Raw genomic sequence first — 18,719 nt, forward strand, 5'->3', positions numbered from 1 at the left:
CCCTCCCCCGAGCCCAGGCCGGAGCTCACGCAGGGCGGGCGGCAGTCAGCGCCCAGCGCGGCCTGGAGGGCGGCCATCTCCGCCGTCAGCTCCTCGCAGGCGGCGATGCGGGCCCGCAGGTGCCGCTGCCGGGCCTCCAGCAGGCTCCGCAGCCTCCGCAGCTCGTCCTCCCCCTGCGGCGGAGACAGCGGTCACGGGCGGCGCCGCGGGCCGGCCGGGCCGGGCCGGGCCGCCCCCCCCGTCCCGCCGCACCCACCCCGGGCCGGCCGTGGGGCTCCGCCGCCGCCTCCATCCCGCCCCGCGCAGGTGCGGCCCGGCCCGCCCCGCCCCGCGTCGCCACGGGAACGGCGCGGCCGCCGCGCCCCCGGATGTGCGTCACCGCACCGCCCTCTGCGGGCCGGAAGCGGCTCTTGCATGCTGAGCGCGCGGCGGGCGGGGCTGGCGCGGGCCGGGGAGGGGGCGCCGGGCCCGGCGCCGGGCCTGGGCCGCGCCTGCAGCGCCCGCCTGCTGCTGCTGCCGCCGCCCAGCGGCGCGGCCCAACCGGACCCGCAAGGTGCGGGCGGGTGCCCGGTGGAGGGGGGAGGCTGGGCCGGGAGGGGCGGTGGCCCGGCGGGGAGGGGAGCCAGGGCCCGCGGCGGCGTGGGCCTGCGCGGCGGGAGGCCCGGGGTGGCGGTGGGCCGGGGGGCGGAGGCGCCGGGCCGATAGCGGTGCCGGGCCGCCCCGCTGACCCGCTGGTGTCGGGCAGGCTGGAGGGAGGCGGTGACGGCGGCCGCCGGCGCCCTGCAGGCGGGCGGGCTGGTGGCGGTGCCGACGGACACGGTGTACGGCGTGGCGTGCCTAGCCCAGGACTCCGGCGCCGTGCGGAGCATCTACAGCCTGAAGGGGCGGAACGGGGAGAAGCCGCTGGCCATCTGCCTCGGGGACGTGGACCGCCTCTACAGGTGGGCGCGGGAGCCGCGGTCGGGGCGCGGAGCCTGCCGGGGGCCGTGCGTCCGCCCCGCGGGCCTCTGCTGGGCTCGAAAGCCCTGGTATGGTACTGAGGACCGCGTGCGAGCGAGGCTGCCGGAGAGCCCAGGGATACAGCGCTTCCCACGGGGGCCTGGGGCTGCGGCGGTCGGTGCCGTCTGTGGCGGGCAGCGGCCGCTCTCTGCTTGCCGCGCTGCAGAGGGTGAGACCGAGGGGGAGGGCTGCGCTAGAGCGGCTTCACAGCGCCCGGCACCAGCCGTTTGGGCGAAGCTGCACCCGCCTTTAACGCTCTTCCTCTTGCCGGGTAGGTACTGCCATGTGAACGTGCCGGACGAGTTGTTGCGGGACCTACTTCCAGGACCTGTGACCCTGGTCTTGAAACGTTCGGAGGAACTAAATAAAGACTTGAATCCTTTCACGTCGGTAGGTCTTTGCCACAGGATACGTCTCTGTTTTTGGGAGACAGTATGCTATTTTTGTGCTTCTGCTGTAGTAGCATTTATTCTTATGTGTGTGTTTAGCGTGCTTCGCAGCGATTGGCATTTTCCCGAAGCTGGTCCCTGTGCCGTCGTGCTCCCCGTGACTTACTTGAACACTGCATAACCCGGTGTTGGGGGCTAACTAATGAAGGCACACTTCTCATTGTTGCTAGTTCAGCAGGTGTTGATGTGTTGGTTCTCTAGAGTATCAGCTTTAAGTCAAGAGGGCTTTAGGCAATGCAAGATTAAGAATGGTTACTGCGTGTAAAACCATGCTCTCTTCTTCCTTGTAGCTGGTTGGTGTTCGTGTTCCAAACCACCCGTTTATTAGGGAGTTGGCACGGGCTTGCTCTGGACCACTGGCTTTAACAAGTGCTAACATCAGCTGTCAGGCGAGCACGCTGACGGTTTCGGTAAGGCTGTTTTTGCCACTAAGTGACATTATTGTGGTAGTCTGTCAGAGCCCCAGGCTCTCATAATTGGAAGCCAGCTTTAGCAGTAAAACAAAGATTTCTCTGTTGCTATTATTTTTTTTTAATGATAATGTCTAGTTAAAACAGCCTGTGGATATGTGGTGTGGGGTAGCTGTCTTGCTGTGATCCTCGCCTTAAAAAGCGAGGAGGGCAGAGCTAAAAAATAATATGTAAATGCTTATACATAGCTTTTGAAGTGAAAGACTGAATTTGCTGTAGGAGGGATGGCTGTAGAATGAGATGGCTGCTGTCTGTACAGCTCCTTGCAGCCTGGTAACTAACGGTCACTCAAGGCAATGTCTTTTTGCAAAGCTTGTGACTCTGGTGATGGTATAATTGGGCATAGTACCAGACAGACACCCTGTCCTTGCCCCCAAATGTCTTGATAGAGCACTTCTTAATAAACAGTGCGGCAGCTAAGAAGTCTTCAACCAGAGAATCCTTGTGGCTATCCTGCATGTCTGGGATAAATCTGTTCTCAGAAATCAAACCGGGACATGCTCATGACAGAAAAAAAGTGAGCTGACCTGACAGAGGAAGGGGAGAGACCACCTCCCTTGACACCAGAACGTCCAATAGTGTCTCTCAAAACACGATCACAAACCATCTTCAGGACTGCTAGGCACATCTCTTTTTTTCAGGAATTCCAAGACCTGTGGCCTCAGTTGTCCTTAATCATCGATGGAGGCCCAATAGGGGATGTCCAGAGCCCAGAGTGTCGTTTGGGGTCAACTGTGGTTGACTTATCTGTGTCGGGGAAATTCACCATCATTCGTCCTGGCTGGTGAGCACTCTTTGCTGAATATAACTGTAGCTTTTTCTTCACTTAAAATGAAACGAAGCTTTCAACTTAGGGTGGGTTGTGTTTTGCTTCTTTTCCCGTCGCAGTCGAACCTGGAGTTCATGTTCTTCTTGATTCAAAGTGCAGCACTGCATCTAGCTGATTACTCTTTCCCAGAAAATGCAGTTGAATCCTTAAAACACTTTTTTCTGACAGTTCTGTTTCACCCCACAGTGCACTGACATCTACAGTTGAAATCCTGAGGCAGAAGTATGGCTTGGTACCAGAATCATCTTAAGACTTCAGACTCCGAGGAGGCTTTGCAGAGCTGGTAAAGCTGGGCACCGTGTGCCTGCACATTTAGGAAATGGGCGTTCATGGCCTTGTTTAATAAGGTCAATGGGTTATTCAAGGTTAATAAACAAAAGTTAAAAAAAAAGGTAAAAAAACAGAGCAACAGTTGATGGGTATCTGTTAGTTAGTATCACATCTGCTATAGTCTGAGAAACCAACCCAAATATGTATGCTGACCTCTTTGTGCTGCTGTACCACTCCTGTCTGCTTTATTAACATGATTAGGCCTTTGAAATACAATAATTTGAACGTTAGGCTGTTGTCAGGATGGGATGATGAAGTGTCTGATCCACCCTCCCCTTAACACTTATTCCATGTGTTTGTTTATTGTATCTGCACTGAAAGAAAAGCAAAGATGGAAAAGAGTTTTTTCGAGCTTTCATGATGTTATAGCTATGGTGTCCTCTGGCTATTTTTCTCTGTTCTAAATGTAATCAAAACCTACTACTGAGATGAAACTGTAAGTGCTTTTCAAAAATTAACAGTATTCAAATGGTCCCTATCTAGACAAGAGCTGCTCAGAAAGACCTGATTTCCTTCTAATACAAAGAATGAAAACAAGCTCCTAGCGTGCTGATATTCATTTTGTAAATGTGGACTTCCCTCTCTTGATTTTGTTCTGAAAACAGTGCTAAGCTGAAGTAAATAGAGAATGGATGAATGTTTCCTCTGGTATTTATTCTTCATTGAAAAGTAAAGCTTATGGAGCTGCTATTAATTTAAAAACTGGTAAGCAACTTGCATGATTTTGTTATAAATACTTACTTTTAGGCATTGTTGTCCATCACTTTTGATGGACTTAGGTGCTTAGCAAGAACGTGTATGAAGTCATCATGCATAGAACTTCGTTTCACATCTGGAGCTACTACTTCTCATTTTATTGATATAGACAAGTATAAATTAATTTTATGGCTAATTTAGAAGGGTCCAAGCATGGCTAAAATCATAAAAGAGGGAAAGCTACTGGGAGCTGTACCTCTTTCAAAGCACAAATTAATGGTGTTTTCAGTTGCATTTTTATTGCAAATATTTTTTCTCCTTGGTTCTAAAAGGGATAAAGCAACTTCATATCTAAATTTTCAAAACATGTAACACTAAACAATCATTTAAGAGCTTTTAGTATAGATCATTGCATTTCCTGGGTTTCCTGCACATACAGTAGTAGTAGTAAGTAGTCTCTAGTGTTCCAGCTCTAATTGTCTTTAGTTATGTGGATACAGTGGACCACAGTGACAACGCCCACCGCAGAACTCCTTGGTATAGGAGAGGTTGGATAAAGTAGAGGGCATGGCTTAGTTTCACCTACAGTAGACAATTTGGAGGATTATTTACTCCTCTTTACAGTAAGCTGATAGAGAAATGCTCTGACAGACTCGCTAGCGGAGTGAGGGGGTATGTGATCACTGCAGGCAGCGGGCCAAGGCCGTATGGTGAAATGAATGCTGGAACCCAGCTAACCACGTCAGACATCACAGAACATACACACGGTAGGAAAAAACAGATCTTTGGCCCCCAAGCCAGCACCCCTGAGCTCTGAAAGGGTCATTTCTACTAAATCTGCAGAAAATTAATTTGACTGCTGTTTGTGGATATCCTGCTCCCTGTAACACTTCCTCCTGTGAGTCCATAGCTGGGGCTTACGCAGTCCTTGGGATATTTGCAGGTGGCTGCTCGTGTTCAGCGGCCTGTTTAGGCTGAAGCTTCTGTGGCTGCGTCTCCTCGAGTGCTTTTTTCTGAAGTTCTTCTCTGCTGCAGCTTTGTCAGCAGGATGTTTTTCCGAGTAAGGCAAATCCTGAAGTCACATCAATCACTGCTCTTTCTCTTTGCTGAAATGTTCTGCCCAGCTGCGAGTCAGCTCCAGGTACATGCTCGGCTGATGAGGAAGGTAGTCCAGATAAAGGCGTGTCAGCGTCTTCTTGGGTACGACTTTCTCGATCTGGGTGCCTTCCTGCCATTCGTTGAAGGATGTGATGGAGATGATCTCTGGCCTGACCATGAGAGCAGCCTGCAGAGCTGTTTCATAGTACTTCCCGTTGACTCTGTTCCAAGTGTTGTGGTTGTTCCAGAGGCGAATGCTGGTGTCAATGTAGCCTGGGCCAATGCCGGGGACGAACATCAGGTTATTGAGTCGCAGAAAGTTTTGATTGGTTTCCAGTTCTGGTGGGATAAGCTAAAAGAGAAACCGCTGGATGCACAGTATCTGTACATGCCATCGTACCCTGCGGAGAGGATATCGTGCTTGTGTCCCTCCTCCACCAGCAGCGTTATGAACACAGCATTGTAAGCGGTGGTGTGGAGAGAGCGGGAGCCTGATGGCGTGAGAAGGTTGGCCCAGGACTCAGCTGGTGTCAAGTAGGAATTGTAGATATAAAACAGCGGGAGACTCTTGCCGGTGCTGGTCTTGTACTTATAAAAAGCTGCGTGTGATCCGTATCTAGAGGAGAGCACAAAGCTTTTTCAGAGGCTGGGGTGATAAGCCCTCAGCAGGCATTTCCATTATAAGGCACGCATGGTGTGGGACTTGGTTTGCTGTAGGGGCCTTCTTCCCCAGAACCTTTATCTCCGTCTTCATGGGAGTGCCTGTGCCTGCTCCTTTCCTTTTTGAAAGAAAGGGTAGAGGTGTGATAAGCTTAGAAACTTGAGTAGAAGAAAGCAATTTTGGGTTCTGAAGGCAAGGGATTGAAGTGCCGGAGAAAGCGGGATTTGATTATGACCCCTGCCCAGTATTGCCCCGTTGGCTCGCTCTAGGCTGCTCCCTCCCCTGTGCACTGTTTTTGGAGACTATTCTGATGCATTTAATTCAAAGTTCTGCACACTGTTTGTGCTTAAAACAACATGACGCAGATGGATTTAGCCTACATGAAAAACTTACTTGTCCATGATGTATTTGATATTCCCAGGCACAGTGTGGTCATCGCGCCCTTTGTATGGCCGGATATGAAAGGCAACCTCCAAAAGAGACCATGGAGATGGTTATTTTCATCGCACTGGTATTGCTTTCTCTGCACCCTGATCTCCCAGAAGACCCTTGGTCCACTGTACAGGACCTTCTGTCACCCGCCGTGGGCAGACTGGGAGGACTCCTTCACAACACATGCAGAATACAGCAGTCTACTCAGTGAGGTCAGGGCTTTCACTAGTTTTCCCTAACACTAGTAACAAGTAAACTGAAAATCCCCATTATTAAGAAGAGGAAAAGCCCCGTACTTAGCTATGAAAAATTGTTCACGTTGTCTTAAACGCAAGTACTTGTTTCTTTTAACGCAGTCACTGAAGCAGAGGGGCAGGGCCTCTGCCCAAGCACAGCACCGGCCTCGTGTTTAACGGCCTCCAACAGCAGACAAGAGTCTTACCTTTATGGCGTATCTGTGTGCAGCATCGAGTATAGAAGGCACGAGGCTGTGCGACGGCTCCCTGTTGTCGTCTGCTAGGCCGGGCGGGTATCAGGACAGGACCAGCGCTCCTACAGCCGCATGTAACAGGCAGGTCTCGGTCAGATGCGTTTTGCTCTTAAACTTTTCCTGTGCATCAGTAGTGCAGTTTCTCGTCATTCCTGCGGCGTTTAAGCCTGTTCAAGACCTGCGGTGTTTAAGCCGTGGTTACCAGACCCTGTAATCGACGCTCCCAGCCCAGGCGCCGAGGTAGCTGTGGGGCCCTCGGGTGCGAGCAGCGCTCTGCGGCGGGGCGGGGCGGGGCGCGGCGCGGCGGGGAGGCCGGGTGGTGCCCGGTGCGGGGCATGGCAGCACAGCGGAGCGGGGCGACCGCAGCCGCTCGAGTTGTGGCCCCGGTGACGCGGTGCCTGCCCCGGCCCCCCGAGGTCGGTGTCTGGGGGGCTCCGGGGGCTCGGGGCCGCCTGCCTCCCTCGGGGACCGGGGCTGGCGGGCGCGCGGCTGGCCCCTGTGCTCCTCCAGCACGGCGGGGTCGCGGGAGCTGTAGGGCCGAGCGCGGGGCAGAGCTGGAGCCGATGTGGTCGGGCGGGCCGTGGCGGCCGCGGGGGAAGCCGGCCGAGAGGCGGGGGTCGCAATGCCGGTACGGGCCCTCGAAGCGCGGGCTGCCGTACCAGGCGTAGTAGGCGGCGTGCAGGTCGTAGGAGGGGCCGCCCGCGGCGGGCGGCTTCGCGGGGGCCTGGCCCAGGGCGAGGAGCCCCGCCAGCAGCAGCGCCCGCCCCGCCGCCGCAGCGCCCGCTCGGCCGGCCCGGCGCTGGGCGGAGGCCCGGCCCGGCCCGGCCCGGGCGGCGGGGCCCCCGCTGGCGGCGGCCGGGGCTGCAGCGCCGCAGCCCGCCCGGCCCGGCCCCGCGGAGCCTCCGGCGGGTGTCCCCCGCACCCTCCCGGGGGGCTGCGCGCCCGGGGCGGCCCGGCCCGCGGGGAGGGACCGGGCGCATGGCCGGTGGGTCTGCCCGTGCGGGCGGCGCTCGGGGCTGCTCCCCCGCGGGACCGACCGTGCTCCTCGCAAGAGCGGCCCCGGCTGGGAGGGGCAGAGGCGGCCGATAGTAGGGAAGGGCAGGGGCTGCCGTCCGCGTTTGGTCGCCGACCCTCGGAACAAGTGGTTGATGAAGGACTAAACTTATCAAGGAAAGGAAAACACGCTCCAGCAAACACTGAAATGTGACTATCCGAGCTGCTAAAGGAAATAACATTTTAATTGGGTGAATCTGTTAAGCACAAATGTTACAGGCGATAAAACTCCTGCTAAATGGAAACCCAGTAATGAGATGAACCTGTTGAGGGAACAAATTGCCTGCAAATCAGAAACAGGCTTCCGAGGCGCCCCAGCAGCTGTGGGGCTTCCATTATTTCACTTGGCTGAAGCCCATGCCGCCTCACAGTGCTGGAGCCTCCTGGCAGCATTTCCTCATGACAACCACCCATGCAGAGTCGTGGTCTGCGGGAGCAGTGTGGGTAAGCGTTAGCGAGCTGTAGAAACAGCTAGAAGTTTGCCTTTCAGAGCTTTCTGTGGTTTTTGGCTGGGTTAGATGTGTGCAAGAACTAACTGGGCTGGGTGCCAGGTTGGCAGCAGTGGTTCTGGTAGGACATCAGTGGAAAGGGGTGTTGGGAGAGTGTCCCGGTTCTGGCTGGTGTGCTGGGATCCAGTGAGGAAAGTGCCTGGCCAGCCCTCGTGTGATCCTGTGTGCTGTATTGCCTTGAGTATGTTTTGGCCTCTAAAATCACAGTAACTAGTGCCACCTGAGTTTGCCAAAGAGGTTTGGCAAACTTCTCCCTGTTGTTTGTACACCAGCCCTGCTCTGGGGCTGATGCCCGCTCCTCTGTTCCTGGGCATAGCAGCGTCCTAGCAAGTCCTAGTCTCAGCTGTATTTCATGCTTCACCATACGTGGATGCTACAAGCAGCACAGAGCCAGTTTTGGAAGAGCAGCAAGGAACATCCCCCTCTGCTCAGATGAAGAGTTATTTGTAAAACAGGGAACCTCATCTTCGTCCTCTGTCTCATCTGGGTGTAGGGCACAAGTGCTGCTGGAGCCTGAAAGCTGCACGCATGGGACTTGCTCTGGGAACACTTCATCTCTGTGTATAAATACCGTAGAAATGCTGTACTCAAAGGAGTGGAGAGAGGCATCCAACTCTTACCTCTCCAGTTTCTGGATCTATGAGGTCAGAACACAAATGCAGCTATACCTTCTGAAGGAAGCTGCTGGACCTGATTGCAGGGGGAGATCAGAAACCATGGTGCAAATATACTTTAGTGGCTCAGAGAGTATAAGGCAAGCAAAAGCCTCTCCTGCTTCCCCCATTTATTTTTCAAATCTCTTCAAGACCAGTGTGGTAATTTTGGAGGCCTGATTCATGCCGGGGGGTGACACTCCTGTGTGTTTGTTCATCAGCTCACATCTGCTTGGGCCTTTTCAGGGACTCGGTGAGCTTCATTCCCCCCTTTGCCTCTTACTTGCTGTCATCTGCTGGAGATGAGGACACTTTTTAATCTAACTTCGCGGCTGCCAGTTGTGGGTGCAGTGAGCGTCATGCTGAGCCAGCTAGCTCAGGAAGTTAGTGGTGCTGTGTTCGTAGTCTTTTTCTGAGTCATTTCTTTCATTCGCTTGTGCGAAGGACGCTGCTGTTTGTGACCTCCCGATTGGCAGACCCTTATGCCGGAGCATGCTAGAGCCCACCAAGAACCAGCTGCGGGGCAGGAGGCAGTGGGGCTAAATACGACTGCTTTTTGATGGACAGTTTTAAATTGCTCTATTCAGCCCATCATCCCACAAGTAGCTGCTGTCATTTTCTTTCAAATAGCTAACTTCAGGCTACTTGGAGAGGTCAGGCTGCAGAGGGTGGATGCTCCATGGAGGTGGGAAGAGCTTTCTCTTTCTGTATCTGGTGCCAGGGACAAGGGTACTGGACAGAAGTCTGCAGACCAGTAAATTTGCTGTCACTCTTCTCCCTCTGTGAGTTCAACGCCTCTAGAAACTGCTTCTGAAGTTTAATTTATGAACTGGCAGGTGAAGGAGCTGAAGGGAGGGCAGAACCATCTAAATAAAAATTATTTGGAAGCAATGAGCAGGGGGCACGTGGTATACGAGTCGGGATCTTCAGGTCTAACAGCCATATCTAACCGGGTAAAATGGTGATGTGGTTCAGTCAGGGTCTCCACGCTGCCTGTGTGATTTGTGTTCCAGCAGTATCGCAAGGATCAGTTTTTATTGGAGTCCCATCCTTGAGCCCACTCGACTCAACCACCCTGTAGTGCAGAAGGCCCAGAAACATGAGTTCCCAAAAATTACTGCACCAGGGCACTTCTCACTACTTCATTGCTGAAGACGGCGCTTGTCCTAAATGACTCTCCCGCTGGCTTCCCTGATGCCTCCGTCCATACAGGTTTGTTCTCTGAGCAGCCCCGTGAGCTGAGCCAGGCCTCCAGCCTTCTGCTTCCAGGGTGGCCGAGTTGCCGGGGCCGTGTCTCCCACCACTAGATAGTGCTAGGCCATCGCAGGGAGCCTTGGTACCGGCTGACAGTGTCTACGGTTGCTTAAAAGCATTAATAAGTGAGTGCTGCACTGGGGCCATGCCGACGTGGGCTCGGCGTGGTGCAGATGGCGGCTTGCGTGCTGAGCTGCCCACTGCAGGCGAGCGGCTGCCAGGGAGGGCAGGACGTGGTGCTGCTCTCCTGCCTGTGCCTGGTCCTTGCAAAGCACACGCTGGGATGATTTTTCCCAGTGTCTGAGTGCCATGAGGTGGTTATGTATCTTTATTGCTCATGAGCAGCTGTCTCAGTCGCTGCTAATGGACTGTAATACACACAGAGCTGACCCCAAAGCAATGTCTTCACAGAAATTGCCTGTCTGTGGAGCTTCTGCTGTAAAAGCCCAGAAGCACCAGGCTGGGCGAGTTACTGTCATCTGCAAACTGTGTGCGTGAGGGGTCTCTGGGTACTTCCCCTTCTCTGAGCCTTTGCTCTTACCTTGTCTTTCCAAATCAGGTGTCCTGCAGGATAGAGGGACCAAGGGAAATAAAAGAGGGATCACTTCCCTTTTGTCTGCCTGCGCAGGACCCTCTCCCCTCCACGACTGTCCCTGCAGTGCTGATAGGCACTGCTCTGAGCAGAGGGCATGACTTGGTGGAAGGGACAGAGCGGTCCCTCCTTGGGCCCTGGCAGGCCATGAGTGCGGGCGGTCTGCTCTCTACAGCCCCCAGTTTGCACCAACAATGAACAGAGCCAGAACCAGCTGCCCTGATGCCTGGCTTCCCCCGCAGCTGTGGTGTGGATGTAAAAGCTGTTTGGGGGCTCACTGTAACGTCTCACCATAGGGAGCAATTTCCCTACCAATTCTGCTCCCTCTGTATTTGCATGCTGAGCTTGCCCCCCTGTCTTGTTCCTCAGCTCATCAGCTATTCATTGATCTTTGTTGGGCTCCTCCAGCACTCATTCATCACTCCCACGCCCGCCATCCACTTTCCAAATGTTTCCGATTTTTCCGGTGCTGTATTTCCCTGTTCAGACAAGCTAATCTTGCGTCATCAATAATCGGGGTGCAGCTGTGCTCCTGACCCCTGTGCTGGCACAGGCACGGCATGCAGCTCTGCCCTGCGTGGACGCAGCCAGCTGAACCGCAGGGGCCTCCTGGGAGCCGCTTCCCGGCTGCTGCGTCTCTGCTGCGGGAGGTCTTCCCTCCCCTTGGGGACTTGGAAGCGTGCGGATGGAGGTGATGCCCTCACGGCCAGGAAGGGCTGTTTTCCCATAGCTGGGTGGGGGGCGATGGTCTGTGAGAAGGTGAGGCAAAGCCCAGAGGCAGAGCAGCCTTGCTTGAAAGGGGCCAGCTTTCTGGTCTGCTCTGGGGTGCCCGAAGCCTTGCCTCTCTGCCACAACCTGGCGTGGCCTTTGTGAGCAGCCCTGGTGGGCAGAAAGCTGGGGAATCGGCATCTCAGCTGGTGCCTCTGCTTCTGGCTCATTCCACACTGCTGGCGTTCAGTGTCCCTGCAAGTGACAGTTTTATTTGTGCCACCAGCATCAAAGAAGATGAGCCATGCATCAGGCATGGGTGAAATGGCTGGTGCCCTTGTTCCCTTGCAGGAAATGCAGGCACTATAAATTATGTCTTTCCTCTGGCTTCTGGGTGGCTGCAGGCCGCTGTAGCTGTCGGGGAGATGTACTCAGCACCAGCTAAAGTGACCAGCCTTTTTGTCAGCGTTTGGGCACCGTCAGCACCTCCGGGATGCACCAGCGCGGAGCAAATCCAGGCTTTGTTGCTTATTCAGGTGTTCTTGGTACTTTCCAAAATGGGGCCCTGCTGCTATGCTGAGTGACTTCGTGCAAAGACTCAGTGCCAGGAACTGTGAGTGCAGCGGGCGAGGGGACGCGGCATCAGGACCGACGGCAATGGTGAGTGTCTGGGAGACTGCAAGCTATCTGCTGAGATGCATTGTGAAAATACACTCATCACCAGTTAGGACATGCTGATTAGACAAATAGCTTCTGCTGGAGTGGGGAGAGATGCCTTTTTAGATCTTGTAGGTGGAACTACAAACACTTTCATAAGCCAATTCAGAGGAGCAGTACAGATCAGGGTGACTCTTGTGTTTGCAACCCTTGTTGAAATCACATTGGCATGAGCACTCAGAGCAGGAAATACATGGTTTGCATTTTAATTAGCGCTTGCCCTCCAAATAAAAATGCATCTTTAGAACCTCATTAGCAGAGCCAGTTCAAACTCGTATAGCGATGATTCAAATGAGCAACAACAGACCAGGCAGGCTTAGTCCGTGTTGATATCAGAGGTGAAGCTGTTGTGTCTGACCCTTTCCATCCCTGTTGAAGCCATTGGGGAAAAATGCTGTCAGGGGTTTGTGTTTGGAAGCCTTGGCCGAGTAATCGGGTCTGTCTGATGTCGGGCAGTTGCTGGGTAATTCTTGCTTCTCACGGTGATCTTATCTACTGATGTTTATTGAGTGCTTCCCCATGTCCACAATGTAATTCTTGCTGCTGCAGTTGGTGACTAAAAGCCTGTGGCTTTTCATACCCTTTTTTATTTTGTGCAGCTGTTACATGGGAGAAGTGGTTGCGCTGAGAACTTTTCCCAGCTGCTGTAGTTGGAGCGTCCCTTATTGTGGACTTTTGGTTATTGTTTGGAGTACTGTAGGAAGTAGGACATAAATTAGAGCAGCCCAGGAATAACTCTTGTTACATGAAGGTGCCGCAGAGAATGTATTTAATCGCTTTAATATTTTTTACACATTTTTGGCCATCTCTAGCTATAATTGACACTAGATTTATTCCTTGTCCTTCCTCGAGCTCTGCAGGTCTGAGTGAACATGTATGCTTCACAGTGCCACAGTACAGGCATGGTCTGCCAGGTGCAGATATGCCTCAAGTCATGTCTTTGATGGGGCAGTCAGGAAGTCTTTCCAAAACTGCTCTGTGCCTGTGCAGGGGTGAGGTGCTGTCCCTGGGCAGACTCTCACAAATACCACCTCCGTGCCCGAGGGCTCTTTGCCTCTCATGGCACTGATGTCGTTGAAGGCCAAGCAGCTAAGTCCTGCTTTGGTGGGTGCGGCAGCAACGTGCCTGCAAGGCTGGAACATCCTCCTTGTCACAGAGTGGCACAGGAAGCCACCGGAGCACCATTCTTGCTGCAAAGAGCAGCCTCCCCCAGAGATCCTGCTACCCAAGGCATCTGCTAGCCCCAGCCAGGGAGAAGTTTTCCTCCATCACTGCAAACTGAGATCTGCAATGCTGCTTCTAAATGCCCTCACTCTACTTCACAATACAGAGAAAAGAAAACCAGGCTTGGGCTAATTAAGCTGGAAACATAACATTGCAATTTGTAGCTGATTAAATCTTTCAAACAATATTTATGTTAATCTCCTTCTGATTTATTTTCTTATAATGCCTTGACTAGGAGATAGTCCAGCGCATGGGGAAAAGCTTCCAGATGGAGCAGAGTCCGCCTTGCCAGATGCTTGAAGCTCAGAGTGAGGATTTTTCACTTGCTGTGATTACAGCCAGGAGAGATGATCTTGTCCATCTAGGCCATTTTTGTACATAGAGGGGGATGCTGAGCTGCAGTTCTTGTTTTTGCTGCAGGAATGAGTCTGCCTGTAACAGGAGAGGGCTGTGAAGCAGCGTGTGGGAAGGGGCATCCATGAGACAGCCAGTTCTCGGCTGGGGCTGTTCTGCCTCTCTTACACACACCTTGCATCTCTGAGCCAGGGCTTTGCTGTCTCAAGAGGAGGCTGCTGTAAAACACTCCTTTGAGTTTATCTCCGGAGATTATAGGGGCCTATTGCAAAAACCCAGTTTCCTTTTACACGCTGTGCATGCATATCCATTTATACTGTCCTCCAGCCCTTCTTCCAGCTCCAGAGTTGGCAGAATGCCTGGCAAATTTCCACAGGATGCTGATTTAAGGAATTAGTCTGAAGAAGCATAGATGATAGAGACAGAAGGGACCTTGAGGCCATCTGGAGAATCCACTTCCCCAGACAGCATCCCCTCTCCCAAGTCACTCCAGACACATTTGTCAGATTTGGTCTCAGCTCCCTTTTCTGGAGGGAATTCCACCTGGCTGCTGCTCATGTTCTTCCTATTTTCCAGTTCCTTAAGAAAATATTTATTGGGACTGGTATTTTTCAGGGGCTTGAAGGTAATGTGGTCTGTGTATGCCCATCTCTTCTCTTTTTTTCTCCCTTTTTCAAAAAGGCTGTAATTTACCCTTTCTGGTCTTGACACCTTGGAGATGTCTGCAGGGTGAGTCCCTGGGGAGAGGGTTCTGGGCAGCGCAGGTCGAGGTGGGGACGTGCCGGGGGACAGGGGTGCCATAAGGTGCCACCACCGCTGCCAGAGCCAAGCGCTGGAGCGATGAACAGCCCGTGCTTGCAGGGAGCATAGATCCAGAGGTCAAGGGGTTTTCACTGCGGAATTGTTAAATTAACTATTCATTTAATTATATTTTGATTAAATTAGATCCTCTTTTTTTTTAATTTCACCAGCAAATGATTCTCTGCATAATTAATGCTGGCTGATTCTGCTAATTCACTTACTGCTGCTGAGGGGACAGAGGTTTCGGTTACAGTCTGAGCCGCGTGCTGCTTTCCAGGAGCTGCCTGTGCCCCGCTGGAAAGCCACGCTGGGGCCCTGGGGCTCGTTGGGGAGCACCCTTGTCCCCGGGGCCTGGGGGTCTCTGGGATAGGGAAAGCACTGGATGAGGCCCCTCTTTGCAACGAAGCTATCAATTTTTATTCATGAGCCCACTCTCCCCTGGGTCTGTGATGATGCTCTCCATTAACTCTGCCCATAAGTAGCTGAGAAGTGGGCTGGCTGCAGCTCTGTCAAGTGCAATTACTTCATTATGCCGTGACGCAAACTGTCATTAGCCACAGCTTGTTTTGACAAGATTTCTCGGGAAGTGGGAACTCCCGAGCCTGCTTGCGGGAGCTTGCTGCCCGATGTGGGCCGTCCACTGCCCGACGTGGCCATCGGGGCTGGCCCCGCTGCGTGCCGAGAGCGGCTGTTCCCGCACGGAGCGGCGACCGGTGGGGCTGGCCAGGCTGTGTGGCCGTCACACCAGCGGGACGGGGTGGCTCGTGCCGAGCGCAGGCAGCCGGAGCGGTGAGGCTGTGGTTTCTGAGATGGGACTGAAAAATCAAATGCAGCATTGCTCCCCTGCACAGGGCGCGCTGGCCCACAGAGAGTCTGGCCCACAGAGAGTCCCCTGCAGGGACCAGCCTCTCCCCACCTCACCCAGCACCTGAGCAGCTCTTGGAGCCCTTCAGGGGAGGCAAACTGTGGCAAATTGTGTTTAGGATGACGTGGTGACCAGCAGCCATGCCTGGGGCAATGGGACAGCACGGGAGCAGCCGTGCCAGGGTGGCCGGCTTGCTGGACCTCCCATGGGGGGCTCTGCGAGAGAAGCAAGGGTAAGGCACAACTGGACCCTGCTGCTTCTTGGGGACAAAACTCAAAGCGTCTCCTGCTTCTCAGGGACATGCGGGAGCTTGCAGAGCTGTCACTACTGTGAGCTGAGCTGATGAGCTGTCTCCTGGTGAGAAACAAATTTAGTTAACCTTAAATTAGTCAGGAGAATGGGAGACTTTTTTTTGAAACGATGTCATTCAAACCATTGCACCTGAAATTATCCCCACTAGAAGTGCAGTTGGAGGTAGTAATTAATTCATCGTGCTCCCCTATTAATTCTGCAGCCGCTCTGCTCCAGTGTGACTTTGACGAGCCGTGTCAAGCAGCAGCTCTGGGCAGGGAGCCCTGGGACAGGCAGCCTGGTCCCTGTTGGTTTCTGCGTAGCTGACCATCAAAAGATAATTTTCAGGTTTTTCCCCGTGGTGTATAGTCGTATCCTTTAAATACCCTTCAGACTCTGACAAGCTTCCCGAGACGTGGAGAGAGCGCTTCCCTGCCTCCAGGTGTCTGAAGGGAAAAGCAATGGTGAGTCTACAGGGATTTTGGGTTTTAATTATGAAAGATCATCTTTTAAAAAGTGCAGTGTGAGCAGAACAATTGGTTTAATTATTCTGAGCATATTTGGCCAAAATCCTGTGCCTGCTACAAGATGTCCCTTCCCCTCTCTGCTGGTGGGGGGGCACAGCATGTTGCTGCAGTTGCTGGGGAGGCAAGAGGTGGAACAGGGATCGTGGTGGGGCATGGACCGCTGGCATCTGGCTGGCCCCAGGAGCCCCAGGGGCTGGCGCGAGGGGCAGCTGATGGGGGTCTGCGGGGGAGGTCGGTCCTGGGACCACCCCATGCCCTGCTGCAGAGGTGGCCCATGGTGGCCCTGCTGTTGGGGTGGGCTGCAGGTGGGCTCTGGCTCCACGTACCCCCAGAGCTCTCGGGTCTGTCGGTGGCTGCGGCACACCCACAGTGTGTCTGGGCAGTGCCTGGCGGACGAAGGCTGGTTTTGGTTGGCAGGCTGCAATCATCAGTGAAGCTAAACTCAGCATCCAGCATGTTCCCAAGAGGCGACGCTGCTGGCAAGGTGCTGCTGGTGTCGGGAGCAGCTGGTCCCGCAGCCGGCCGGGCAGCCACCCCGCTCCTGCCTGCACCGCGAGGGCAATGCCGGCAGCGCTGGGCGGCTCGGCCGAGGTGAGCATTTGGTGCAGAGACCACGTGTGGCTCCACTTGTGCCTTCCGTGGTTAACACTTCTGCGAATAACCTCTTGGAAATGATTCCAATTAGGCTAGCACATCTCTTCGTAATCTCGATCCCTGTTGTGCTGTCAGACTCAATTCAAATTTAATTTGCGTAAGGTGTATATCGGGCAGCTTTTTTACTTAGCACAAAACTGAGAGGAAGATAACATTGATGGAAAAAATAATACAAGTTCATATTCTTCTTTCCTTAAGGAAGGAAAAGAGATGCCAGAAAACTTAGCCAAATTTACATTTTAATGGGAAATGTTACGACCGCCTGCTCTGGGAGGCACAAATTGCTTTCCGGATGGGACCCTGACTTTATACCAAAGTGCAGGGAATTAAATCTAGCAGCCTCTGATGAGATGAAAGGGATATCAAGAAACGCAGCCGCTGCCACCAACCAGATGTGAGGACGGGGCCAGGCGCTGCTGGCGGTGGCAGGCTGCCCGTCCCCATCGCGCCGCGGGGCACCGGCAGGACGGCCTGGAAGGAGGGAGGCTGCTGGGACTGAGGGACACAGCTTCTGGCTCAGGGGGGCTGGAGGTGTCGTGCAGGGGGCTGGAGAGCTGTTTGCACAGACAACCTGTGCGTTTCAAACCCTGGGGCAGCCCTGCCCCTGCTGATGTCCCCCGCCCCATAAGTGGGTGACGGCAGAGGAAGGGCTGGCTAAGAGTGGCCTGTCCTTGCTCCCTTTGCAGCGAGGTGGAGGCTCCAGTAGCATTAACTGCACTTGCAGAAGTGCCACTTCAGCCTTTCCTGCTGGCAGCTGCAGCCGGAGCCCTGCCGAGAGCCTGTGTCAGAGGCAGCCACTCTCTTTGGGGTTTCTCTGCCCTCTTGTCTAATTGTTCCTAATCAGAGCAGCTCAAGCCTGCAGATAGGCTCTGGCAGCACGTCTCCGCGATGCCAGCCTGGTGTTTCAGACCTTCACGCAGGGACAAAAGCTGTGCCCAGGAGAAGATGCTGTTAATTTCTTAGCATCTTAAAGCTCTCTGAAGATGAAAACACAATGCAGTGCTGCATAGTCTTATCTCTCTGGCAGTGCCTGTCACCTGCAGCCATTTCTGGCACATTCACGAGCACAGCAAAAACTCATCCCTGCTGGGACCAAGTCTGGGGAGTCGCAGGGCTGAAACTAGGAATGTGTCTTGCGTCTCCTGCAGCTCTGCTGGGCTCGGGCGCAGAGCAGCCTCTGGCTGGGGCAGACAGCTCATGCTGTCATCTAGCCCTTGCACTTCCAACAAAAGAGCTTTTCTTAATATTTCTGGGTCCTCTGAGTCCCCCACAGCTGCTGGGATGTCCCAGCCGTCCCCCAGCCTGGTCCCTGCTCCCCTCTTTGTGTGCATAGTTGCCCCGTCCTGGTGATAATGACCCAGCCTGCACCAGGGATGCATTCGGGGGATTCGCCAGCCTCTGAGCTTGTTTTTCAGATAATTTCTCTGTGCTTGAGGGTAGCTGGTTTAATACAACACATTGGGTTTTTTTATGTTGGCAACACGATAGGCAAAGAGTTTTATTGGCATCAGATTATTCTTGTTAGTAATGACCGAGGTGTCTGAACAGTTGAAGTGACCATTAATAATGCAAGCTCACCAACTATTTATTTACTTTCAAAAGTTGCTGGTAATTATTTTTCCTGCTTCTAAAGTGAAAAGTTGCAACTGCCAGCGTGAACTGGCAGGGACTTGCTGCGAGTAGTGCTTGTCTGTGCCCTTGACTCCTCCTCGGCTGCACTGGGCTCTCTCAGCCCCGGGAGAGGCAGAATCGGAGCCCAGAGGTGAGAGGACAGCCCTGGGGCAAAGGGACGCAGGCACAGGAATACCTGCAGGCTGGGGCCTCGCACCCGCGGCAGCTGCCTGAGCAGTGGGAGCATCCGCGGCTGGTCGGTTGTGCGGAGTCGCACCTGTCGGAGAGGCTGTGACCAGCGGCTGGGGGCTGCCCTGGCTGCCTCTCCGGTGCTGCTGCGCTCTGCCTGCCCTCGCTGCGGGCAGGGCTCGTCTTGGGAAAGCCTGTGGGCTGCTTGCCACCGGGCAGGCAAACAGCCAGCAAGAAGGAGGCTTTGCTGGCAGGGGTCTCGG

General features: G+C 54.0%; 3 protein-coding genes across 3 annotated transcripts in view; 2 read left to right on the forward strand and 1 right to left on the reverse strand.

The window, feature by feature from the left end:
• The first annotated feature begins 105 nt into the window (after positions 1-105).
• Positions 106-3,719, forward strand: YRDC (yrdC N6-threonylcarbamoyltransferase domain containing). Its single transcript, XM_075173868.1, has 6 exons — positions 106-570; positions 706-941; positions 1,275-1,389; positions 1,739-1,858; positions 2,560-2,702; positions 2,934-3,719. Exons 1-6 carry the CDS (start codon positions 106-108, stop codon positions 2,995-2,997), a joined length of 1,143 nt encoding a protein of 380 aa, XP_075029969.1. The 3' UTR covers positions 2,998-3,719.
• A 22-nt stretch (positions 3,720-3,741) lies between these two features.
• The window catches only part of EPHA10 (EPH receptor A10), a 79,837-nt gene continuing 64,859 nt past the window's right edge, over positions 3,742-18,719 (forward strand). Inside the window, exons 1-2 of the mRNA XM_075173881.1 lie at positions 3,742-3,782; positions 5,954-6,176. The gene's annotated coding sequence lies outside the window, so the exon portion shown is untranslated. The remainder of the gene's footprint in view (positions 3,783-5,953; positions 6,177-18,719) is intronic.
• Positions 4,852-6,657, reverse strand: MANEAL (mannosidase endo-alpha like). The gene is given in 4 exon segments (XM_075173882.1): positions 4,852-5,180; positions 5,183-5,487; positions 5,926-6,002; positions 6,407-6,657. Coding segments are annotated over 4 exon segments (909 nt in total). The 5' UTR covers positions 6,605-6,657.

The sequence above is a fragment of the Calonectris borealis genome, chromosome 25 (assembly GCF_964195595.1).
Source record: "Calonectris borealis chromosome 25, bCalBor7.hap1.2, whole genome shotgun sequence".
NCBI classification, from domain to species: domain Eukaryota; kingdom Metazoa; phylum Chordata; class Aves; order Procellariiformes; family Procellariidae; genus Calonectris; species Calonectris borealis.

Bases quoted from the DNA above. Each gene is read 5' to 3' on its own strand.
- YRDC (XM_075173868.1), top strand. From the start codon at position 106: ATGCGGGCCCGCAGGTGCCGCTGCCGGGCCTCCAGCAGGCTCCGCAGC. The intron at 942-1,274 runs GTGGGCGCGGGA...CTTGCCGGGTAG, and splicing joins GACGTGGACCGCCTCTACAG to GTACTGCCATGTGAACGTGC. The intron at 1,390-1,738 runs GTAGGTCTTTGC...TCTTCCTTGTAG, and splicing joins ACTTGAATCCTTTCACGTCG to CTGGTTGGTGTTCGTGTTCC.